At 44.0% G+C, this 24648-nt stretch overlaps 1 protein-coding gene across 1 annotated transcript in view; it reads right to left on the reverse strand.

Annotated features, from left to right (window-relative positions):
* Positions 1-24648, reverse strand: part of LOC137367180 (dynein axonemal heavy chain 8-like) — a 2531605-nt gene that overhangs the window by 1269169 nt on the left and 1237788 nt on the right. Inside the window, exon 116 of the mRNA XM_068028616.1 lies at positions 92-270. Coding sequence (XP_067884717.1) covers positions 92-270 — 179 coding nt within the window. The remainder of the gene's footprint in view (positions 1-91; positions 271-24648) is intronic.

The following is a 24648-nucleotide window of genomic DNA, read 5'->3' on the forward strand; positions in this document are numbered from 1 at the left end:
CTATTCCTGCTCCTATTTCTTATGTTCTTATGGTTACATGGCCTTCACTTTACATTTGACAACTCACTTTTGCTTTTTCATATACTGTTACCTTTGTAGATTCTCCCTAATCCTCTGAAATCCATTTGATCTGAACAATTGAATACAACAACATATTTTCCAAGAGCTTTGCCCATATCCTTCACAGTCTCTGTTTTGCCAGTACCAGCAGGTCCAGCAGGAGCAGCTCCCATATGCATCCACAAAGCTTGAGCTAAAGTGATGTAGCACCTGCACCAAACACACAATTTGCCATTAAATTAATAACAGGGAAAATGACAATCACATTGTGGCATCCTGTAAGAGCAATGTGTTTTTTGTAAGCGGTGTTTATTGTTTAACAAATGCAATGGCCAGAAGATAAATTAATTTAAAGGCTGTTAAAGGAAGTCAGGGGGAAATAGCAGGGACTCAAGCCACAATTATTAAATCCATGTTACATAACTAAATTGTATTAAGGGAACGGAAAGTAGCCAAAATAACACCTTTTTCAAGAAGGGAAAAGAGGATAAACAAGGTAACTTTCAACCAGTTAATAAAATGTCAGTTGTGAGCAAACTCTTGGGATTCAAATATTCGATCAGACCCACAGCAAACATTAGCAGCATTATCTGAAATGAGCCACTCCAGTAGACGAATTCCATTCCAGGGAAATTAGTAATAAATCAAGCACTGGAACTCACTGAAGTTAACGTAAACAATAAAAAGTATTAGAAAAAAGAATGGCACTAAATCCCAAGGACCAGACGATTTCCACCATAGAGTTTTAAAGACTTAGGTAAGGAAATTGAAGATGTAGTAAGTGTTGAAGATAACAAAGTAATCTTCCAAAGTTGTCTTAGTTCAGGAATTGTTCCTTTGGTTTGCAAAATATCACATTTAATTTGATTATTTCAGGAAGGCGTGAGAGAGTAACCACAAAATTATAGACCTGTTATTCTATGTGGCAAAGTAATAGGAATCCACAATTAAGGGGAGAGTGACTGAGCACTTGAGCGAAATTTGAGTTGATTCGGGAAAGCCAACATAGATTTGTAAAGTGTAGGTCATATCTAAAAAATAACTAACTGACTTTTTTGAGAAAGTAACTGAATAGTAAACAGAGGATTTCTATGGTGAGGTTTATATGGACTGCCAGATGGCATTTGATAAGGTTCCATGTAAGAGACTGTCAGCTAAAATTAAAGCTCATGGAATAAGAGGCAAATTATTGATCTGATTAGGAGATTTTTTTTAATTATTCATTCATGAGGTGTGAGCATTGTTGACAAGGCCAACATTAGTTGACAATCCCTAATTACACTTAAGAAAATGGTGGTAAACCACCTAATTCAACAGCTGCAGTCCATGTGGTGCAGGTACACTCAAAGTGCTTTTGGGCAGTGAGTTCCAGGATTTCTCCCAGCAACACTGAAGGAAAGGCAATATAGTTCCAAGTCAGAATAGTATGTGGCTTTGGGGAGTACTTGTTCTTCTAGGTGGTAGAGGTTGTGGCTTCGGAAGGAGGCTTGGCGAGTTGCTGCAATACATCTTGTAGATGGTACACACAGCTGCAACTGTGGGCCAATGGTGGAGGGAGTGAGCGTTTAAGGTGGTGGATGGGTTGCCGATCAAGTGGCTGCTTTGTCCTGGATGGTGTTGAGCTTCTTGAGTGTTGTTGGAGCTGCTCTCATCCAGGAAAGTGGAGAGTATTCCATCACACTCCTGACTTATGCCATGTAGATGGTGGACAGGCTTTGGCGAGTCAGGAGGTGAGTTACTCGCTGCAGAATTCCCAGCCTCTGACCTGCTCTTATATTTAGTGCAGTTGAGTTTCTGGTCAATGGTAACACCTAGGATGTTAATGGTTGGGGCAGTGAGTGATGGTAATGCTATTGAATGTCAAGGGGACATGGTTAAATTCTCTTTTGTTGGAGATGGTCATTGCCTAATACTTGTGTGATGCGAATGTTACTTGGCACTTATCAGCCCAACCTAAGTTGTCCAGGTCTTACCGCGTGTGGGCACAGACTGCTTCAGTATCTGAGAAAACTAAACAATAATCAACAAACATCCCCGCTTCAGATCTTATGATCAAGGGAAGGTCATTGATGAAACAGCTGAAGGTGCTTGGACCCAGGGCACGACAATGAGGAATTCCTGCAGTGATGTCCCGGGGCTGAGATGATTGACGTCCAACAACCACAACCATCTTCCTTTGTGCTAGGTATGACTCCAACCAATGGAGAGATTTCCCCCTGATTCCCATTGACTTCAATTTTGCTAAGGCTCCTTGATGCCACACTCGGTCAAATGCTGACTTGACGTCAAGGGCAGTCACTCTCACCTCACCAATGGAGATCAGCTCTTTTGTCCATGTTTGGATTAAAGCTGTAACAAGGTCTGGGGCTGAGTGCCGATAGTGGATGAGTTTTATATGGACTTCCAGATGGAAGTCAGTGATAGCACTGTCTGTGATACCATCAATCACTTTGCTGATAATTGAAAGTAGACTGATAGGGTGGTAATTGGCTGTGCTAGACTTTTTCTGCTTTTTGTGGACCGGACATATCTGGGCAATTTTTCACATTGACGGGTAGATGCCACTATTATATCTAGACTGGAACGGTTTGGCTAGGGGTCTGGCTAGTTCTGAAGCACAAGTCTTCGGTACTACAGCCAGGATGTTGTATATGTCTCCCAGTTTCTGCATCTCCGACGCATCTACTCTGATTATGCTACCTTCCATGACAGCGCTTCTGATATGTCTTCCTTTTTCCTCAACCAAGGATTCCCTCCCACTGTGGTTGACAGGGTCCTCAACCGTGTCCGGCCCACTTCTCGCACCTCTACCCTCACCTCTTCCCCTCCCTCCCAGAACTGCGACAGGGTTCCCCTTGTCCTCACTTTCCACCCCATCAGCCTCTATATCCAAAGGATCATCCTCCGCCATTTCCGCCACCTCCAGCGTGATGCCACTACCAAATGCATCTTTCCCTCCCTTCCCCTGTCAGCATTCCGAAGGGATCGTTCCCTCCGTGACACCCTGGTCCACTCCTCCATTACCCCCATCACCTCCTCCCCTTCCCATGGCACCTTCCTCTGCAATCGCAGGAGGAGTACTACCTGCCCATTTACCTCCTCTCTCCTCATTATCCCAGACCCCAAACACTCCTTTCAAGTGAAGCAGCGATTTACTTGTACTTCTTTCAATGTAGTATACTGTATTCGCTGCTCACAATGTGGTCTCCTTTACATTGGGGAGACCAAACGTAGACTGGGTGACCACTTTGTGGAACACCTCCGCACAGTCCGCAAGCAGGACCCCGAGCTTCCGGTTGCTTGCCATTTCAACAGCCCTCCCTGCTCTCATCACATCTCTGTCCTGGGATTGCTGCACTGCAAGCTCAAGGAACAGCATCTCATTTACCGATTAGACACACTACAGCCTGCCGGACTGAACATTGAGTTCAATAATTTCAGAGCATCTTGGGTCCCCAATTTTACTTTTATTTTTAGTTATTTTTTTCTTTTTCCATTTAAAATTTTTTTTTGTGTTTATTTTATTTTATTTCATCTTAGTTTGTTCAGTTTGCTTACCAACTGTTTTTTTTCATATTTGTACTTGCGGCTGTTCAATTTTCAGTCCATTAACACCCTATCGGTACTAATGCTTTGTCTTTCAACACACTATTAACATATTGTTTGCCTTTGCTCCACGACCTTCTGGTTAGCTATTCTGTGACCTTGTCCTATTTGCACCTTCTCCTTTGTTATCTCTTGCCCCACCCCTGCTTTACTTGCTTATAACCTTTTACATTTCTAATATTTGCTAGTTCTGAAGAAGGGTCACTGACCTGAAACGTTAACATTGCTTCTCTCTACACAGATGCTGCCAGACCTGCATTTCCAGCATTTCTTGTTTTTATTACTTTTGTATCTGCCCATAGCTTTGTTGCTGTCAATGCCGTTAGCCATTTCTTGATATCACGTGGTGTGAATCAAATTGGCTGAAGACTGGCATCTGTGATGGTGGGGGCCTCCAGATGGATCATCCACTTGACACTTCTGGCTGAATATAGTTGCAAATGTATCAGTCAAGTCTATTGCATTGACGTGCTGAGCTGCCCTATCATTGGGATGTTTTAGGAGCCTCCTCCTTCAGTTAGTTGTTTAACTGTCTTCCACCATTCGTGTCCAAATATGGCAGGACTCCCAGAGTTTTGGGCTGGGATTTTACATCAGGGTGGAGGTCCTACCAACTGCCTTAACAGTCGGGGATGAGTCCGCCTCTGTTGAGCCTGGGAGCCACACAGAGATTTTACGTCTCCCAGGCCCTTAATTGGCCTTGGGTGGACTTCTGCCCCTCTGAGGCAGGAAGTCTCACTTTCAGGAGTTACTGGCCAATTGGGGGTTGGCAGTTCCTCAGTCCCAGCAGCGATGGCCACTGCTGGGACTGTACTGAGCTTCAGGAGGATCAGAAAGGTAAGTGGGGTTTTGGGCATCGGCTGGGCCCCAGAGTTGGGGGGGGGGACGGTGGATCAATAAGGATGGTGGCGGGAGGTGCACCAGCAGGGGCAGCAGGTGCTGCTTGAGGGGACATGTGTGGGGCACAGGGTGCTCAATCAGGAGGGTCCCCCCCTCAGGCCCACAAGGAGGCTGTCTTGTATTGCTGGGTGGCCTCCACAGCTGACAAAGTGCCCACCCACTGCTGGCAGGAGAAGGCACTTAAGTCCCAATTAACTGGCCACTAAAGAGCCTCAATCGGCCTGGGATGGGCAGGCTGCTTGTCACCTCTCCCATCACTCATAAAATTGTAGCAGGGGCTGGAAGGCGACGGGAACGGCACCATCTGGCCTCCCACACAATTTTACAAACATACGAACAGATGAACATATGAATTAGGACACTAATTCAGTCACTCAGTCCCTCGAGCCTGCTCTGCCATTCAACAAGATCATGACTCATCTTATTGTAACCTTAACTCCACATTCACGCCAATCCCCAATAACCTTTCACCCCCTTTGCTCATCAAGAATCTAACTACCTCTGCCTTAAAAATATTCAAAGATTTTGCTTCCACCACCTTTTGAGGAAAAGAATTTTGTACACAATAATCCACGTGGTCTCAACGATGCCCTGTGAAGCTATGAAGCATAACCTTCCTACGTTTGTATTCAATTCCCCTTGCAATAAATGATAACATTCTATTAGCTTTCCTAATCACTTGCTGTACCTGCATACTAACCTTTTGTGATTCATCCAATTGGACACCCAGATTCCTCTGCATCTCAGAGCTCTGCAATCCTCTCCCCATTTAGATTTATATGCTTATTTTTTATTCTTCCTGCCAAAATGGACAATTTCAAATTTTCCCACATTAGACTCGATTTGCCAGATATTTGCCCACTCACTTAACCTAACTATATCCCTTTGTAGCCTCCTTATGTCCTCTTCACAATTTACTTTCCTACCTATCTTTGTGTCATCAGCAAATTTAGCAAACACACCTTCGGTCCCTTCATCCAAGTCATTTACATAAATTGTAAAACTTGAGGCCCCAGCACTGATCCCTGTGGCACACCACTCGTTAGATCTTACCAACCAGAAAATGACCCATTTATGTCTACTCTCTGTATCCTGTTGGCTAGCCAATCTTCTATCCATGCCAAAACTCCAATATTTCCAGTATTTCCAGCATTTCTTGTTTTTACATAAACTATCTCACTAGCCACTTCTTTTAAGACCCAAGGATGAAGTCCTTCAGGTCCCGAGGACTTGTCAGCCCGCAGCTGCTACAATTTGCTCAGTACTACTTCCCTGGTGATTGTAATTTTCTTGAGTTCCTCCCTACCTCCGTTTCCTGATTTACAGCTATTTCTGGGACATTATTTGTATTCCTCGATGATACAGCCCAATGCAAAATATCTATTCAATTGTGCCATTTCCTTATTTTCCTATATTAATTCCACAGACTCACTTTCTATAGGACCAACACTAACTTTGCTAACTCTTTTCTTTTGTAAATATCTAAAGAAACTCTTACTATCTGTTTTTATATATCTATACAACCTTCTCTCATACTCTAATTCTTCCCTCCTTATTAATCTTTTGGTCATTCTTTGCTGCTTTTTATATTCTGTCCAATCTTCTGACCTGCCACCCAACTTTGTGCAATTATATGCTTTTTCTTAACGTTTGATACTATCTTCAACTGTTTTAGTTAACCACGGAAGGTGGGTCTTCCCCTTGGAATTTTTCTTTCTCGTTGGAATGGATCTATACTGAGTATTCTGAAATATCCCCTTAAATGTCTTCAACTGACCTATACATTAACCTACTTTTCCAGTTCACTTTTGCTCGCTCTGCTTTCATGCCCTCATAATTACCCTTATTTAAGTTTAAAATACCCACTTTGACCCACTCTTCTCTCTCTCTCAAACTGAATGTAAAATTCAATCATATTATGATCACTGTTTCCTAGGGGCATATTCACTATGATGTCATGAACTAATTCTATCTCATTGCACAATACCAGGTCTAGTATAAATTCTGAAGAAGGGTCACTGACCTGAAACGTTAACTCTGCTTTTCTCTCCACAGATGCTGCTAGACCTGCTGAGTATTTCCAGCATTTCTTGTTTTTATTTCTAGTATAGCCTGCTCTCTGGTTGGCTCCAGACATGCTAAGAAACTATCCTGAAAATACTCTATGAACTCCTGATCTAGGCTACCTTTGCCCATCTAATTTTTCCAGTCTATATGTAGATTAAAATCCCCTATGATTATCATCGTACCTTGCTGACAAGCTCCCATTATTTATTCCTTTATACCCCATCCTACTGTGTGGTTACTGTATAGCACGCCCACCAATGACTTCTTGCTTTTATTATTTCTCATCACGACCCAAAGCGTTTCTACATCCCAGTTTCCTGAACTTAGGTCATCCCTCTCTATTGTGCTAACATCATCATTAATCAACAGAGCTCCCCTCCCCACCTTTTCCTAGCTTCCTGTCTTAGAAACATAGAAAAAATAGGAGTTTCCAGTCCACTTCAGCTAATTTACATCTCTGCTTCTCGCCAATTGAGAACCTTTAATCCTGCTCTATCTTTGCCCTTTACCATAACAACCCTAACTCGAAGTGAATTATGATCATTTCCAATAAAATGCTCCTCAACTGATACCCCTTCCACCTGCCCAGCTTCATTCCCTATATCTAAGTCCAGAACCGCCCCCTCTCTTGCTAGGTTCTGGCTAAAAACATTCTCCTGAATACATTTTAAGAATTCTGCTCCCTCTGTGCCTTTCACTAATTCTATCCCAGTTAATATTAGCATAGTTGAAATCCCCTACTATTACTGCCCATTGTTTTTGCACTTCTCAGAGATTTGCCTACATATTTGCTCTTCTGTGTCTCTCTGACTGCTTGGGGGTCTATAGTACACTCTCAGTAGTGTGATTACCCCTTTTTTGTTCCCCAGTTCAACCCATATGACCTCATTGGATGCTCCTTCTACCATAGCATCCCTCTTCACAGCTATAATTGTTTCTTTAATTCATATTACAAGCCCTGCCCCCCCCCCACTTCTTTTATCTCTGTAACCAGGAATGTTGAGCTCCCATTACTGCCATTCTTTCAGCCATTTCTTAGTAATAGCAATAATATCATACTCCCATGCGTCAGTCTCTGCTCTCAGCTCATCTGCCTTATTCCCTCGACTTCTTGCATTGAAATATATACAATTTAGTACTCCCTTGTTGTCTATTTTCTCGCTTTTGTTTCCTCTGCCTTTCAAACACGCTTACTAATTTTCTTCCCTCCATTTCCAACTCTTTTTCTCTCCCTTCTGAAACTATTCTTAGGTTCTCATCCCCTTGCCAAGCTAAATTAAACTGTCCCCAACAGCAGTAGCAAAATCGCCTGCGAGGATAATGGTCCAGGTCCTGTTCCGGTGCAACCTGTCCAGGTTGTCCAGGTCCCATCTCCACCAGAAGTGGTACACTGCTGCACGAATCTAAAGCCCTCCCTCCTGCACCAACTCTCCAGCCATGTATTCATCAGCTCTGTCTTCCTATTTCTGTACTCACTGGCCCATGGCATGATGACTAATCCAGAGATTAAAAATCAACCACTTTACGAGGGTTCTGGAGTCACATATAGGCCAGGCTGGGTAATGACAGCAGATTCCTTCCCTAAAGGATATTGTTGAACCTGAGGAGATCCAAAGATATTAAGGGAACCATGTTCACAGAACACTGAAATGTAGTAGTCAGTACAAAAAAAAGCCTAACTGGGGCTGTAGAATATAAATGGGAGGAAGCTTTGCTGCAGCTATACAAAGCCCTGGTGAGACCACATCGGGTGTACTGTATACAGTTTTAGACACCGCACATTCAAAAGGATATATTGATCTTGGAAGGAGTGTATATGACAAGGTACAGTGTGATCGTAAACAGAGTGCATCATGAACAAACTATGAAAGTTGGGACAACACAAAAGCAAAATACTGTGGATGCTGGAAATCTGAAACAAAAACAGAAAATGCTGGAAATGCTCAGCAGGTGAGGCAGCATCTGTGGAGAGAAAAACAGAGTTAACGTTTCAGGTCTATTTTCAGGTCTGTGACCTTTCATCAGAAAGTTCGGAATTTGGTAAGAATAGGAATTCAATGCAGAAAAGGAAGGAGGTGTTGTTCTTTTGCCTCCAATACTTGTAGTGGTTAGTGTAAGCTCAGAAAATAAGTGTTTAATAATTTTGTCCAGTTTTTTTAGTACTTCGTGTAAGTTCGTCTGCAGAAAAATAGAAAAAAATTGCAAAAAACTAAAAAGTAGATATAAATAGTATAAATAATCTAGACTAAGATTTGGCACAGCAGTTTGTATATATGAACTCCAATATGTGGAAGTTTGTGGGCAGTGAACACATCTGCAGTAGAGGGCATCATCTTGAACGTCTCTGGCTCAGAGCCAGTGCACTGGAGTACGTGTTGGAGACACTCAAGACACATTAGCGATGGGGGCGAAGTATCCAGACAGTCCTTGGTCAAACTTAGTAGAGAAATGCAGGATCAGAATGGGGTGGGTGTGACCGTTAGTATGCATAGTCAGAGGAACCCAGGTGAGATCGAGAACGAGGATCTGCAGAAATAGTAATTTGGTAGTACAGAACTTGAATATTGCTGAAAATAGAGACATTATGTCAAAGCTTTTCATGTTGCACTCATCGGGACAATCTGCAAGAATACCTCAAGGCAATGCCTTGAACAATCAGAGACAAGCTGGCTAGTTTAAATTTCAAACAAAGCTTGGCTTAACCCTGAATTATTGAATCCCCTACAACTACCACATTACCTTCCCCTCCTCCTCCCAGCTTTGGACAGCCTTTGGTTCCAGAGTATGGTGGTCAGCATTTTGTCTGCAATAAACTTTTAAGTACTTCCGACAGTCTTTATCCTTATCCTTACAGGTAACCAGTATATTGTACCTGTTGGATAGAATCAGTTTCTGCAGATTGCTGAAAATTGAAACATTATGTTGAAGCTTTACGTCTTGCACTGATCAGGACAGTTAACTGGTGCATTCTCCATGGCAACGCCTCTACAAATCAGAGTTCACTTGCCAACCAATCAGCACTTTCTTCTCATACCATATAAATTTGTTGTTTTCCCTTACATTAGTATTCTTTAGGATTGTCCTGATTGTCCTGGTCATGAGTGAAAACCCACTTTTTTGGGGTGGGATAAGACAAAAAAAATCAACTGATTATTCATTGGGGAGTTAGTAGGAGAGGGGATTGGAAATGTTAATAAAATTTTATTTCACTTTTTTCACAACCCTGTTTCTTTAAACAGTTAAATGGCACTGAAGAGATTGAAGTACTTTAAAAATGGCACTGGCGCCTGCATGGTGTCACCGGACGCCTTTGCAGGGCACAGAACGGCTGCCTCCTCTACATCATCAGGGTAGCTGCTACGCCTTCTCCATTTAAATGAGCTCCCCGTGAAATATCGCGGGGACTCAGCGGTGGCGCATCCGCGCCTGAAGGCCACCAAATTCAAAGTGCGCCGCCACAATGTGCAGCACGCCAATAAACTTTAGCCCTATAATTAAGGATAGAGTGACTGAACAACTTGAAAATTTACAGCTGATCAGCATAGATTCGTAAAGAGTCGGTCGTGCATGACGGACCTGATTGAATTTTTTGAAGAGGTGAGTAAAGTAGTGGACAGGGGAATGGATGGTATTTGTATGAATGTCCAGAGCATAAGAGACTTTTGGCACATAGAATTGAAGGCACATTATAGACTTTCTTAGAAAATTGGCTGAGTGGCAGGAGACAGAGAGTAGGAATAATGGAAAGGTATTCCAACTGGCAGGATGTGAGTAGTGGTGCCCCACAAGGAGCTGGGCTGGGGCCACAATTATTTGACTTTGTTCCCCTAGATTTGACTACTCCAATGCATTACTTGCTGGCTTCCCACATTCTATGCTTCATAAGCTTGAGGTCATCCAAAACTCTACTACTCATGTCCTTACTCACACCAAGTCCAGTTCACCCATCACGACTGTGCCCACGGACCAACACTGGATAAGCATCGCTTCAATTTTAAAATTTTGATCCTTGTTTACAAATTCCTCCATGGTCTCGCCCCCTTCTATCTCTGTAATCTTGATGGCCAGCACAGACACGTGGCCTGTATAACTCTATGACTCTATCTCCTCCAGCCCCAATAATTTCTGAGAAATCTACAGTTCTCTAATTCTGCCCTCTCCGATTTTAATTGCTCTACTCTTGGTGACTGTGGCAACTGTCAGGGCCCTAAGCTTTGGAATTCCCCCTCTAAACCTCTCTGCCACTCTACTTCTCTTTCCTCCTTTAAGTGACTGCTTAAAACCTACCTCTTTGACCAGGCTTTTGGCTATCTGCCCTGATATCTCTTTATGCAACTCTGTTAAATTTTGCTTTATAATGCTCCTGTGAAGTGCCTTTGGATTCTTTAATACATTAAAGACACTATACAAATATAAGTTGTTGCTGCATTTGTTAATTGCTTCGATGATGGGATAGAAAGCAATATTTCAAGTTTGCTACTGACACAACCATACGTGGCACTGTAAGTAGTGTAGATGGAAAAATAAAATTACAAAGACATATTTGATTAATTGTTGCAAGAGTTCTTCTGTTTTTGTACAAATATGTTTTAAAGAACTTAAAGTTGAATTATGAACATTGATCCATCTGGAGATTGCTGAACTTTGTTTTTTTTTTAAAAGGTCAACAGAAGGTTTGGAATTGAGTGAAATGTAAACAGACTGAAAGGCACCTGTGTCCAAATAACCCAGCAGGAGTTGTGCTTGTGACTTTGAAAAAATGTTTGCAAGGAGTGACAGGGCAAGATTTATAGATGTCACAGGACTTGCATCCGAACAGTTTTGGTTTCATTTTGAACTGTTACAACAGGTCAGTTGCTGCATGCCTGCCAGGAGAAGACAGCTGATATCCTCCTCTCTTGAAAAGAATTCCTGCATCAATCCTGCATCAACTGGGTGGCACAGTGGCGCAGTGGTTAGCAGCGCAGCCTCACAGCTCCAGTGACCCGGGTTCAATTCTGGGTACTGCCTGTGTGGAGTTTGCAAGTTCTCCCTGTGTCTGCGTGGGTTTCCTCCAGGTGCTCCGGTTTCCTCCCACATGCCAAAAGACTTGCAGGTTGATAGGTAAATTGGCCATTATAAATTGCCCCGAGTATAGGTAGGTGGTAGGGAAATATAGGGATAGGTGGGGATGTGGTAGGAATATGGAATTAGTGTAGGATTAGTATAAATGGGTGGCTGATGGTCGGCACAGACTCGGTGGGCTGAAGGGCCTGTTTCAGTGCTGTATCTCTAACTAACTAACTAAAAATTGTGTTTTCTATTTCCTCCTGTATTTGAAGAAACCTTTACTTCTACATTGCTGCTATAAGACCTAAGAAAATCCTTGTTGCTGATTCCTGCTGTAAAGCCTGACTGGAGCTTTTTGTGCTGCATCACTTGGAAAGCCGACTCAGACTGATTATCAACATCACCGAGAAAAAACTGTACGAAGGGGAGACAGTGGCGTACTGGTATTGTCACTGGACTAGTAACCCAGAGACCCAGGTATTGCTCTGAGGACATGGGTTCGAATTCCACCACAGCAGAAAGTGGAATTTGAATTCAATTAATAAATCTGGAATTTAAAGCTAGTCTAATGATGGCCATGAAACCATTGTTGTAAAAAACCCATCTGGTTCACTAATGCCCTTCAGGGAAGGAAATCTTCTGTCCTTACCTGGTCTGGCTATATGTGACTCCAGATCCACAGCAATGTGGTTGACTCTTACATGCCCTCGAAATGGCCGAGCAAGCCACTCAGTTCATGGGCAATTAGGGATGGGCAATAAATGCTGGCCTGGCCTGTGACGCCCACATCCCATGAAAGAATAAAACAAACTAGGAAGATCCCATTGTCAGCTGACTATTCGTCTTTGGGACACCTCACCGAAGCAAAGGACTTTCTTCCATACCTTCTCTTTAACATAAGTGTTTTTTATAAATTCTTTTGTAAAACTAAAAACAAAAATCCTTTTTTTCCAGTTAACCAGTTGTATATGTGTATGTGCGTGTGTGTTTGTGCGTGTGTGAGGGCGAGCATAAATAAAGGGCTTTAGCATTTAAATTTCTATGCATGTTTTACTTCATTATTGGTTAGAACTGCATTTATAATGAAGTGATAATTTTGTTATTTATTAAAGAAACCTGTTTGGTGCGCTTTATTCTGGGGAAAAATAGAGTATCTCATTGAATGTTTCGATAAGTGGGAAATTTTAAATATATATTGTGATCTGTGAAGAAGTGGGACTGAATTAACAGTGCACTTCTCCTGCCTTGGTCGGAACATATTAATTGGGGGCTCTTGTCGGGATTAAACCCAATGACAACAACTTTCGATTGCAAGTGGGGTAATAATAATTGAAAAAGGAAAATAAAAGACCCATGTCTCTTGTGTAATAGAGTAAAGTGTACACCATCAGAATGTCTGTAGGAGTTGCTGAAACCTTTCTGGGGAAGGAAGGAAGATGTATCCCTCAGTGACTTGCAAAACTTAACCAACATTAAACTAAAGGATTTGGCGGCACAATTGGGATGAGAATTAAAGTCAGGAGCTAAAAAAGCAGAGATAATTGAATACCCCAACAGGTGAAATTAAGAACATAGAACATAGAACATAGAACAGTACAGCACAGTACAGGCCCTTCGGCCCACGATGTTGTGCAGAACCTTTAACCTACTCGAGGATCAAACTACCTACATACCCTTCATACTACTATCATCCATGTACCTATCCAAGAGTCGCTTAAATGTCCCTAATGTATCTGCTTCTACTACCACCGCTGGCAGTGCATTCCACGCACCCACCACTCTCTGTGTAAAGAACCTACCTCTGACATCTCCCCGAAACCTTCCTCCAATCACCTTAAAATTATGCCCCTTGATGATAGCCCTTTCCACCCTGGGAAAAAGTCTCTGACTATCCACTCTATCTATGCCTCTCATCATCTTGTACCCCTCTATCAAGTCACCTCTCATCCTTCTTCGCTCCAATGAGAAAAGCCCTAGCTCCCTCAACCTTTCTTCGGAAGACATGCCCTCCAGTCCAGGCAGCATCCTGGTAAATCTCCTCTGCATCCTCTCTAAAGCTTCCACATCCTTCCTATAATGAGGTGACCAGAACTGAACACAATATTCCAAGTGTGGTCTAACCAGGGATTTATAGAGCTGCAGCATAACCTCGCGGCTCTTAAACTCAATCGCCCTGTTAATGAAAGCCAACACACCATACGCTTTCTTAACAACCCTATCAACTTGGGTGGCAACTTTGAGTGAACTATGGACATGGACCCCAAGATCCCTCTGTTCCTCCACACCACCAAGATTCCTGTCTTTAAGCCTGTATTCTGCATTCAAATTCAACCTTCCAAAATGAATCACTTCACACTTTTCCAGGTTGAACTCCATCTGCCACTTCTCAGCCCAGCTCTGCATCCTGTCAATGTCCCGTTGCAACCTACAACAGCCTTCCACACTATCCACAACTCCAGCAACCTTCGTGTCATCGGCAAACTTGCGAACCCAGCCTTCCACTTCCTCATCCAAGTCATTTATAAAAATCACAAAGAGCAGAGGTCCCAGAACAGATCCCTGCGGAACACCACTGGTCACCGAGCTCCAGGCTGAATACTTTCCATCTACTACCACCCTCTGTCTTCTATGGGCCAGCCAATTCTGTATCCAGACAGCTAACTTTCCCTGTATCCCATGCCTCCTTACTTTCTGAATGAGCCTGCCATGGGGAACCTCATCAAACGCCTTGCAAAAATCCATATGCACCACATCCACTGCTCTTCCTTCATCAACGTGTTTTGTCACATCTTCAAAGAATTCAATAAGGCGATGTAAGACTGACTGGTCTCTAATTCCCAGGGTTATCCCTATTCCCTTTCTTGAACAAGGGAATAACATTTTCCACCCTCCAATCATCTGGTACTACTCCAGTGGACAGTGAGGATGCAAAGGTCATCGTCAAAGGCACGGCAATCTCTTCTCTCTCTTCCCGTAATATCCTTGGGTATATCCCGTCTGGCCCTAGGGACTTATCTGTCCTCATGTCTTTTCAAATTTCCAGCACGTCCTCCCTCTTAACATCAACCTGTTCGAGCATATCAGCCTGTTTCATGCTGTCCTCATAAACGACCAGGTCCCTCTCACTAGTGAATACTGAAGCAAAGTATTCATTTAGCACCTCCCCTACCTCCTCCGACTCCAGGCACAAGTTTCCTCCACTATCCCTGATCGGCCCTACTCTCACTCTGGCCATCCTCTTGTTCCTCACATAAGTTCCTTTTGAAACATCTAAACCCCGGAACATCCAACATCCATTCCTGCCCCTGTGATATCCAAGTCTCCGTAATAGCCACAACATCATAGCTCCAAGTACTGATCCAAGCTCTAAGTTCAGGAAGTGTGTCCAGCTGCAGCTCTTGTTAGACCACATGACGGCTCTGGAGCTGCGGATGGACTCACTTTGGAGCATCCGCAATGCTGAGGAGGTCGTGGATAGCACGTTTAGCGAATTGGTCACACCGCAGATTAGGATTGCTGAGGGAGAAAGGGAATGGGTGACCAAAAGGCAGAGAAAGAGCAGGAAGGCAGTGCAGGTGTCCCCTGCGGTCATCTCCCTCCAAAACAGGTATACCGTTTTGGATACTGTTGAGGGAGATGGCTCACCAGGGGAAGGCAGCAGTAGCCAGGTTCATGGCACCGTGGCTGGCTCTGCTGTTTGGAAGGGCGGGAAAAAGAGTGGAAGGGCGATAGTCATAGGGGATTCGATTGTGAGGGGAGTAGATAGGCGGTTCTGTGCTCGAAAACGAGACTCCTGAATGGTATGTTGCCTCCCAGGTGCACGGGTCAGGGATGTCTCAGATCGGCTGCAGAAAATTCTGAAGGAGGAGGGTGAACAGCCAGTTGTCGTAGGCACCAATGATATAGGTAAAAAACGGGATGAGGTCCTACAAGCAGAATTTAGGGAGTTAGGAGCCAAGTTAAAAAGTAGGACCTCAGAGGTAGTAATCTCAGCATTGCTACGAGTGCCACGTGATAGTCAGAGTAGAAATGAAAGAATAGTCAGGATGAATGCGTGGCTTGAGAGATGGTGCAGGAGGGAGGGGTTCAGATTTTTGGGACATTGGGACCAGTTCTGGGGGAGGTGGGACTATTACAAATTGGACGGTCTACACCTGGGCCGGACTGGAACCAATGTCCTTGGGGGTGCTTTTGCTAACGCCGTTGGGGAGGGTTTAAACTAATGTGGCAGCGGGATGGGAACCAAATGAGGAGGTCAGTGGACAGTAAGGAGGTAGTAACTAAAGCCTGTAAGGAACTAGATAATGAAGTCAGCGTGACTAAGGGAAAGAGTAGGCAGGGAGCAGATGATGTACGCAAAGGGACTGGTGGTCTGAGGTGCATTTGTTTTAATGCAAGAAGTGTAGTAGGTAAGGCAGATGAACTTAGGGCTTGGATTAGTACCTGGGAGTATGATGTTATTGCTATTACTGAGACTTGGTTGAGGGAAGGGCATGATTGGTAACTAAATATCCCAGGATATCGATGCTTCAGGCGGGATAGAGAGGGAGGTAAAAGGGGTGGAGGAGTTGCATTACTGGTCAAAGAGGATATCACAGCTGTGCTGAAGGAGGGCACTATGGAGGACGTGAACAGTGAGGCAATATGGGCAGAACTCAGAAATAGGAAGGGTACGGTAACAATGTTGGGGCTGTACTACAGGCCTCCCAACAGCGAGCGTGAGATAGAGGTACAAATATGTAAACAGATTATGGAAAGATGTAGGAGCAACAGGGTGGTGGTGATAGGAGATTTTAATTTTCCTAACATTGACTGGGATTCTCTTAGTGTTAGAGCTCAAGATGGAGCAGAATTTGTAAGGAGCATCCAGGAAGGTTTTCTAGAGCAGTATGTAAATAGTCCAACTTGGGAAGGGGCCAGACTGGACCTGGTGTTGGGGAATGAGCCCGGCCAGGTGGTTGAAGTTTCAGTAGGGGACTACTTTGGGAATAGTGATCACAATTCCGTAAGTTTTAGAATACTCATGGACAAAGACGAGAGTGGTCCTAAAGGAAGAGTGCTAAATTGGGGGAAGGCCAACTATACCAAAATTCGTCAGGAGCTGGGGAATGTAGATTGGGAGCAGCTGTTTGAAGGTAAATCCACATTTGATATGTGGGAGGCTTTTAAAGAGAGGTTGATTAGCATGCAGGAGAGACATGTTCCTGTGAAAATGAGGGATAGAAATGGCAAGATTAGGTGAAATTGTGAGACTAGCTAAGAGGAAAAAGGAAGCATACATAAGGTCTAGGCGGCTGAAGAAAGACGAAGCTTTGAAAGAATATTGGGAATGTAGGACCAATCTGAAATGAGGAATTAAGAGGGCTAAAAGGGGTCATGAAATATCTTTAGTAAACAGGGTTAAGGAAAATCCCAAAGCCTTTTATTCATACATAAGGAGCAAGAGGGTAACTAGAAAAGGATTGGCCCACTCAAGGACAAAGGAGGAAAGTTATGCGTGGAGTCAGAGAAAATGGGTGAGATTTTAAACGAGTACTTTGCATCGGTATTCACCGAGGAGAGGGACATGACGGATGTTGAGGTTAGGGACAGATGTTTGATTACTCTAGGTCAAGTCGGCATAAGGAGGGAGGAAGTGTTGGGTATTCTAAAAGGCATTAAGGTGGACAAGTCCCCAGGTCCGGATGGGATCTATCCCAGGTTGCTGTGGGAAGCGAGAGAGGAAATAGCTGGGGCCTTAACAGATATCTTTGCAGCATCCTTAAACACGGGTGAGGTCCCGGAGGACTGGAGAATTGCTAATGTTGTCCCCTTGTTTAAGAAGGGTAGCAGGGATAATCCAGGTAATTATAGACCGGTGAGCCTGACGTCAGTGGTCGGGAAGCTGCTGGAGAAGATACTGAGGGATAGGATCTATTCCCATCTGGAAGAAAATGAGCTTATCAGTGATAGGCAACATGGTTTTGTGCAGGGAAGGTCATGTCTTACCAACTTAATAGAATTCTTTGAGGAAGTGACAAAGTTGATTGATGAGGGAAGGGCTGTCGATGTCATATACATGGACTTCAGTAAGGCGTTTGATAAGGTTCCCCATGGTCGGCTGATGGAGAAAGTGAAGTCGCATGCGATCCAGGGTGTACTAGCGAGATGGATAAAGAACTGGCTGGGCAACAGGAGACAGAGAGTAGCAGTGGAAGGGAGTTTCTCAAAATGGAGACGTGTGACCAGTGGTGTTCCACAGGGATCTGTGCTGGGACCACTGTTGTTTGTGATATACATAAATGATTTGGAGGAAAGTATAGGTGGTCTGATTAGCAAGTTTGCAGACGACACTAAGATTGGTGGAGTAGCAGGTAATGAAGGGGACTGTCAGAGAATACAGCAGAATATAGACGGATTGGAGAGTTGGGCAGAGAAATGGCAGATGGAGTTCAATCAGGGCAAATGCAAGGTGATGCATTTTGGAAGATCCAATTCAAGAGTGAACTATACAGTAAATGGAAAAGTCCTGGGGAAAATTGATGCACAGAGAGATTTGGGTGTTCAGGTCTATTGTTCCCTGAAGGTGGCAACGCAGGTCAATAGAGTGGTCAAGAAGGCATATGGCATGCTTTCCTTCATCGGACGGGGTATTGAGTACAAGAGTTGGCAGGTCATGTTACAGTCGTAAAAGACTTTGGTTCGGCCACATTTGGAATACTGCGTGCAGTTCTGGTCGCCACATTACCAAAAGGATGTAGATGCTTTGGAGAGGGTGCAGAGGAGGTTCACCAGGATGTTGCCTGGTATGGAGGGTGCTAGCTATGAAGAGAGGTTGAGTAGATTAGGATTATTTTCATTGGAAAGATGGAGATTGAGGGGGGACCTGATTGAGGTGTACAAAATCATGAGAGGTATCGACAGGCTGGATAGCAAGAAGCTTTTTCCCAGAGTGGGGTATTCAATTACTAGGGGTCACGAGTTCAAAGTGAGAGGGGAAAAGTTTAGGGGGGATATGCGTGGAAAGTTCTTTCCGCAGAGGGTGGTGGGTGCCTGGAATGCATTGCCAGCAGAGGTGGTAGACGCGGGCACGATAGCGTCTTTTAAGATGTATCTATACAGATACATGAATGGGCAGGAAGCAAGGAGATACAGACCCTCATAAAATAGGCGACATGTTTAGATAGAGGATTTGGATTGGCACAGGCTTGGAGGGCCGAAGGGCCTGTTCCTGTGCTGTAATTTTCTTTGTTCTTTGTTCATCACCCTTATTCCTGACACTTCTTGCATTAAAATAGACACACTTCAACCCATCATACTGGCTGCAACTTTGCCCTGTCAACTGTCTAACCTTCCTCACAGTCTCTCTGCACTCTGTATCTGCCTGTTCAACAGCTACCCCATCCACTGATCCGTAGCTCCGGTTCCCATCCCCCTGCCAAACTAGTTTAAACCCTCCCGAAGAGCGCTAGCAAACCTCCCGCCCAGGATATTGGTGCCCCTCCAGTTGGAAGAAGTAAGTAAATCCTGCACTGGTAGTGCAGTTGAATTAGCTAAAATTCAGTTAGAACTGAAAAAAAACTGAGCAGAAACAGGAAATGGAAAAAACTTAAGCTTCAACAGGAAAAAGAAAAAATAATAGAATTGGAAAGACTTAAGCTTGAATTTCAAAGAGAAAGTGAAAGAGAAGGAAGGGAATTCAAATGAAAAAAGATGGAACTAAGACAAAGGGGTTGTCTTGACTCCAGTGAAAGTGCTGGTGGGGAAAGCTCTGACTTGACGAGGGCAGGGCAATGGACATTGTCTCCATGGACTTTAGCAAGGCCTTTGACAAGCTTGCTCATGGTTGGCTGGTCCAGAAGGTTCGATCACATGGGATCCAGGGTGAGCTAGCAAATTGGATACAAAATTGGCTTGGTGATGGGAGGCAGAGGGTGGTAGTGGAGGGTTGTTTTTCAAATTGCAGGCTGGTGACCAGTGGTATGCCGCAGGAATCGGTGCTGGGCCCTCTGTTGCTTGTCATATATATTAATGACTTGGGTGTGAATGTAAGGGGCATGATTAGTAAGTTTGCAGGTGACACCAAAATTGGTGGTATAGTGGACAGTGACGAAGGTTGTCTTTGGTTACAACAGGATATAGATAAACTGGGAAAGTGCGCAAGGGAGTGGCAAATGGAATTTAACGCAGACAAGTGTGAAATGATGCATTTTGGGAAGTTAAACCAGGGCAGGACATATACAGTGAATGGCAGGGCCCTGCGGAGTGTTCTTGAGCAAAGAGACCTTGGGGTGCAAGTACATAGTCCCCTGAAAGTTTCAACACAGGTAGACAGGGTGGTGAAGAAGGCGTATGGCATGCTTGCCTTCATTGGCCGAGGCATTGAGTACAAGAATTGGGACGTCATTTTCCAGTTGTACATAACATTGGTTATGCCGCATTTGGAGTACTGTGTGCCGTTCTGGTCGCCGCACTACAGGAAAGATTTGATTAAGCTGGAGAGGGTGCAGAAAAGATTCACAAGGATGTTGCCTGGTTTGGAGGGCTTGAGTTATAAAGAGAGATTGGATAGGTTGGGTCTGTTTTCCCTGGAGCGAAGGAGGCTGAGAGGGGACATGATAGAGGTATATAAAATTATGAGAGGCATAGATCGGGTAGATAGCCAGAGTCTGTTTCCCATGGTAGGGGTGACTAAAAGTAGAGGGCATAGATTTAAGGTGAAAGGGAGGAAGTTTAAAGGGGATCAAAGGGGTAAATTTTTCACACAAAGAATAGTGGGTATCTGGAATGAGGTGCCTGAGGAGGTGGTGGAGGCAGGAACAGTAACATTTAAGAGGCATCTGGACAGGTACTTGAATGAGCAAGCATAGAGGGATATGGAATTAATGCAGGCAGGTGGGATTAATATGGATAGGCATTATGGTCGGCGTGGACGCGGTGGGCCGAAGGGCCTGTTTCTATGCTGTATGACTCTATGACTCCAGTCCAGGATCCAGAGGAGAGCTGTTTGAATTAGTGCAAGTCCTCCCTAAGTTTGAGGAAAGGGATGTACAGGCATTTTTCATTTCATTTGATAAGATAGCCAAACAAATGAATTGGCCAACGGAAAGCTGGACACTGCTTCAGCAAAGCAGTTTGATGTGCAGAGCTCAAGAAGTTTATGCCATGCTTTCTGAGGAGGCTTCTGTAGATTATGAGATGGCAAAAAAGGGTATTTTCACTGCATATGAATTAGTCGCTGAAGCTTACCGACAGAAATTTTGGAACTTCCGGAGATTCTCGGGGCAGACTGATATAGAATTTGAGAGGGCGAAGCAAAGTAATTTTGATCGTTGGACACGAGCACTAAAGGCAAGTAGCCGGGGACAAGAAGGGACAGCTGGGAATGTCCCATGATCTCGTCCTCAGGCCAGACAGGAAGAAACTGAGGGTGGAAGTGAGGTCAGCAAGCCAAAGTGTTATCATTGGCACAAGGTGGGACATCTTTGTGCAGAATGCTGCAAGTTGTGAGGTAAAGGGACTTATTGGGGTACACAAAGTCAATGCCGAGAAAGGGACCCTGATTGAGAGTACAACAGATTATGCCTGTAGCTTTGACTGCAGCTGTAAAGCCAAGGGGTTGAGAAAAAGATACCTGAGAGTTGTAGGGAATTCTTGTTGAAAGGAAAAGTAACTCCATATCCCGCAGGTGAGACAGGCAAACCTATAGTTATACTTAGGGATACAGAAGCCACACATACTGGGCTGAATTATATGCGGGCGCCGCACTTCATGACAGCACCCTTTGAACTTCGTGGAGTGCCCACATTCAGTGGCCGCTGAGGAGCCCCCACGATATTTCGCACGGGGGCTCATGTAAAAAGTGGGGACGGAGCGCCCGCCCCTGATGACATGTGGGAGTGGCCGCCGAATCCCCGGCAACTGCATCCGGCACCACTGTACAGGCGCCGATGCCATTTTTAAAGGGCTTTCAGCGTGTGGAGTTCCAAAGGTGCGCGAAGGCCAAATGGAGGCTGTAAAATTGGCATGGGACAGCAGGTAAGTTAGTTTGCATACAATAATTGGTAATCTGCATCTGGTGATGAAAGGCCCACCAGCAGGCGATGCGGTGGGGGGGCGGGGGGTGGGGGAGGCCATACTGAGGTCCCCCTGCCGCTGGTAATATGGCGCAGACCCTTCTCGAAATCGCGGGCCGGCCTCTCCCCACAGAATTTTACTGGTCCCCACGCCGCAACCCGCAGGATCAAGGGGCCAGTAAAATTCAGCTCACTATTTTGCTGGGGAAAGGCATAATATTTGCTCCAGAGAGCGCACTGAATGCTCAAGTTTTAGTCACTGGTATTGGCGGGGCATATATACCCGTACCTTTGTATTGGGTGCACCTCGAGTGTGACCAAATGATTAGAACAGTAACTGTCAGACATGCCCATAGTTTGCTGGTAGATGGAGTTGATCTACTCCTGGGGAATGATCTGGCTGGAGCAAAATTGTTAGCTGCTCCTGTCGTCACAGTGAGACCACGTGAAGTTACAGAACAGTTCCAGGAAAAGGATCCAGGAATATTTCCTTCTTGTGCAGTATCCCGAGCAATAACTAAACAAGTTCCATTGTGGGAAGTAAAATTGGCACTGCAGACAGGTAGCCAAATATCTGAAACTCTCTTTGGGGATTTAGATAATCCAAAGGAAATGTTTAAGCAGTCTTCTCTGATCACAGCTCAGCAAACTGATCCAGAGTTAAAAAAAGTGGCACAATCAGCTCCAACAGAAGCTGAGACAAAATGAGTTTCGGAAGGCTATTATAATAAAGATGGAGTTCCAATGAGGAAGTGGCAACCACGTCACAGACCTGCGGATGAAGAATGGATGGTTGTTCAACAGATAGGAGTTCCGCCTAAGAATCAACGGCAAGGTTAGCACATGAAATTTCTCTAGCGGGACAAGTGGGGATCCGGAAGACCTAATCATGTATAAGGCAACATTATTACTGGCCTGGTATTTCCAAGGAAGTGGTGCAGTTTTGTAAAACATGCCATATGTGCCAGACTGTGGGAAAACCAGAACCTGCCATAAAATTGGCACCTCTAATTCCCATACTAGTTATTGGGGAACCATTTAGTACGATAGGACCTTTATCGAAAACAAAAGTGGGCCACCAGTATATACTCACTATCATGGATATGGCTACTCAATTCCCACAGTCCATTCCCTTGAGGACAATTACTACGAAGGTCGGGGGAGAGAAGTTAACCTAACTTTTCACTCGATATGGATTACTGATCGAAATTCAGTCAGATCAAGTTCCAATTGTAAGGGGAAACAGGCCTATGGAAATCATGGGATAATTGGCATAACTTAGGTCCCTGAAACTTGAGAAAATCTTGCTTGTTAGACACCTGAATCACATGAATAACCTAGTCAAGAGATTGAAGAGGTGAATAATATAATCGAGGCAGGATGAGCTTTGGGAAGACAGTAGATGGGAGATGATGTAATTAAAGAAACAGCTTGTTAAGTAAACCTCCTGTAAACTATATAAAATGACTGCTCAAACATTGTACTGGTAGAATCCCTGCAATCATTTGTGAGAGTAGGACTTCTCCTTGCATGCTCGTAATAAAGATTGCTCATTTGAACAAGACATCTGACTCGAGGCATTTTTGGGTACTGGGGCAAGCCCTCACCCTTACACAATTTTATGTCTAAAATATTTCAAGAAGTTATGGGTTATTTGTGTATAACACAGTTAAAGTCTTCAGCATACCACCCACAACACGGGGAGCTTTCGGGTACCATCAGACCCTCAAAACAATGATTAGAGCATGCTGTCATGAATATCCCATGATTGGGATAAAGGGCTAGAATTTCTTTTATTTGCCACCAGAGATTCATCTCATGGGTCTACAGGTTTTAGCCCTTTTGAATTAGTTTATGGAGATGAGGAAAGATGTCCCCTAAAACTAATTAAAGAAAGGTTTTCAGAACAGAGGAATGAATCTTCTGTATGAGATTATGTACCCGTGTTCCAGGAATGGCTCATGAGAGCTTGCAATGTCGCTCAGGAACACCTTAAAACATCCCAAACAATTATGAAAAAAATGGGCAGACAAGCATGCGAAGACCCGAAGATTTCAACCAGGGGATGAAGTGTTAGTATTACTGCCTTTACAGGCCGAACCATTAAAAGCACAGTTCAGTGGTCCATATAAAGTGGCCATGAGAATTGATAAGCTAAATTATTTGATTGACACGCCAGATCACCGGGAAAAGAGTCAACTGTGTCATATCAAAATGTTAAAATAATATTATCGCCAGGAAGAGAATAAGCAAGCACAGGCAACTGTTGCCAAGAATGGTGAAAGTATAAGCTTTGGTGAAGATCCCTACCTCTAAGACTAAGCAAAAAATCATGAGGTTTTTGGGGATGTGTGGTTTCTACCGCAAGTGTGTACCAAATTTCAGCACTGTCGCTGCTCCACCAACATATTTGCCATAGAAAAAGAAAACCAAGGTACTGTGGTCAGGGGATTGCCACGCACCTTTTGAAAAGCTGAAGGCCATTTTGACTAATGAACCAGTGTTGGCTGCTCCAACTTTCACTAAGCCCTTCAATATAGCGATTGATGTTAGTGACATGGGGGTTGGTGCAGTCCTGTTACAAGACAATGAATTGGGAAAAGAAAGGCCAGTGGGATACTTTAAAAAAAAACGAAATCAACACCAAAAAAGATATTCCACAGTGGAATAAGAAATCTTCGGTCTATTATTGGCCCTGAAACATTTTGAAGTTTGTGTCCACCATGACTGCATAGAGACACTAGTATATACTGATTATAACCCACGAAGCTTTGTGGAAAAATTTAAAACCCAGAATTCCAGAATATTCCAATGGAGTTTACTGTTGCAACCTTATTTACTTAAAGATAGTCCAGATTTTGGGCAAAAATAACATTATTGAAGATACTTTATCGAGAGTTTGGCTTTGTTG

Source organism: Heterodontus francisci, chromosome 3 (assembly GCF_036365525.1).
Source record: "Heterodontus francisci isolate sHetFra1 chromosome 3, sHetFra1.hap1, whole genome shotgun sequence".
NCBI lineage: Eukaryota > Metazoa > Chordata > Chondrichthyes > Heterodontiformes > Heterodontidae > Heterodontus > Heterodontus francisci.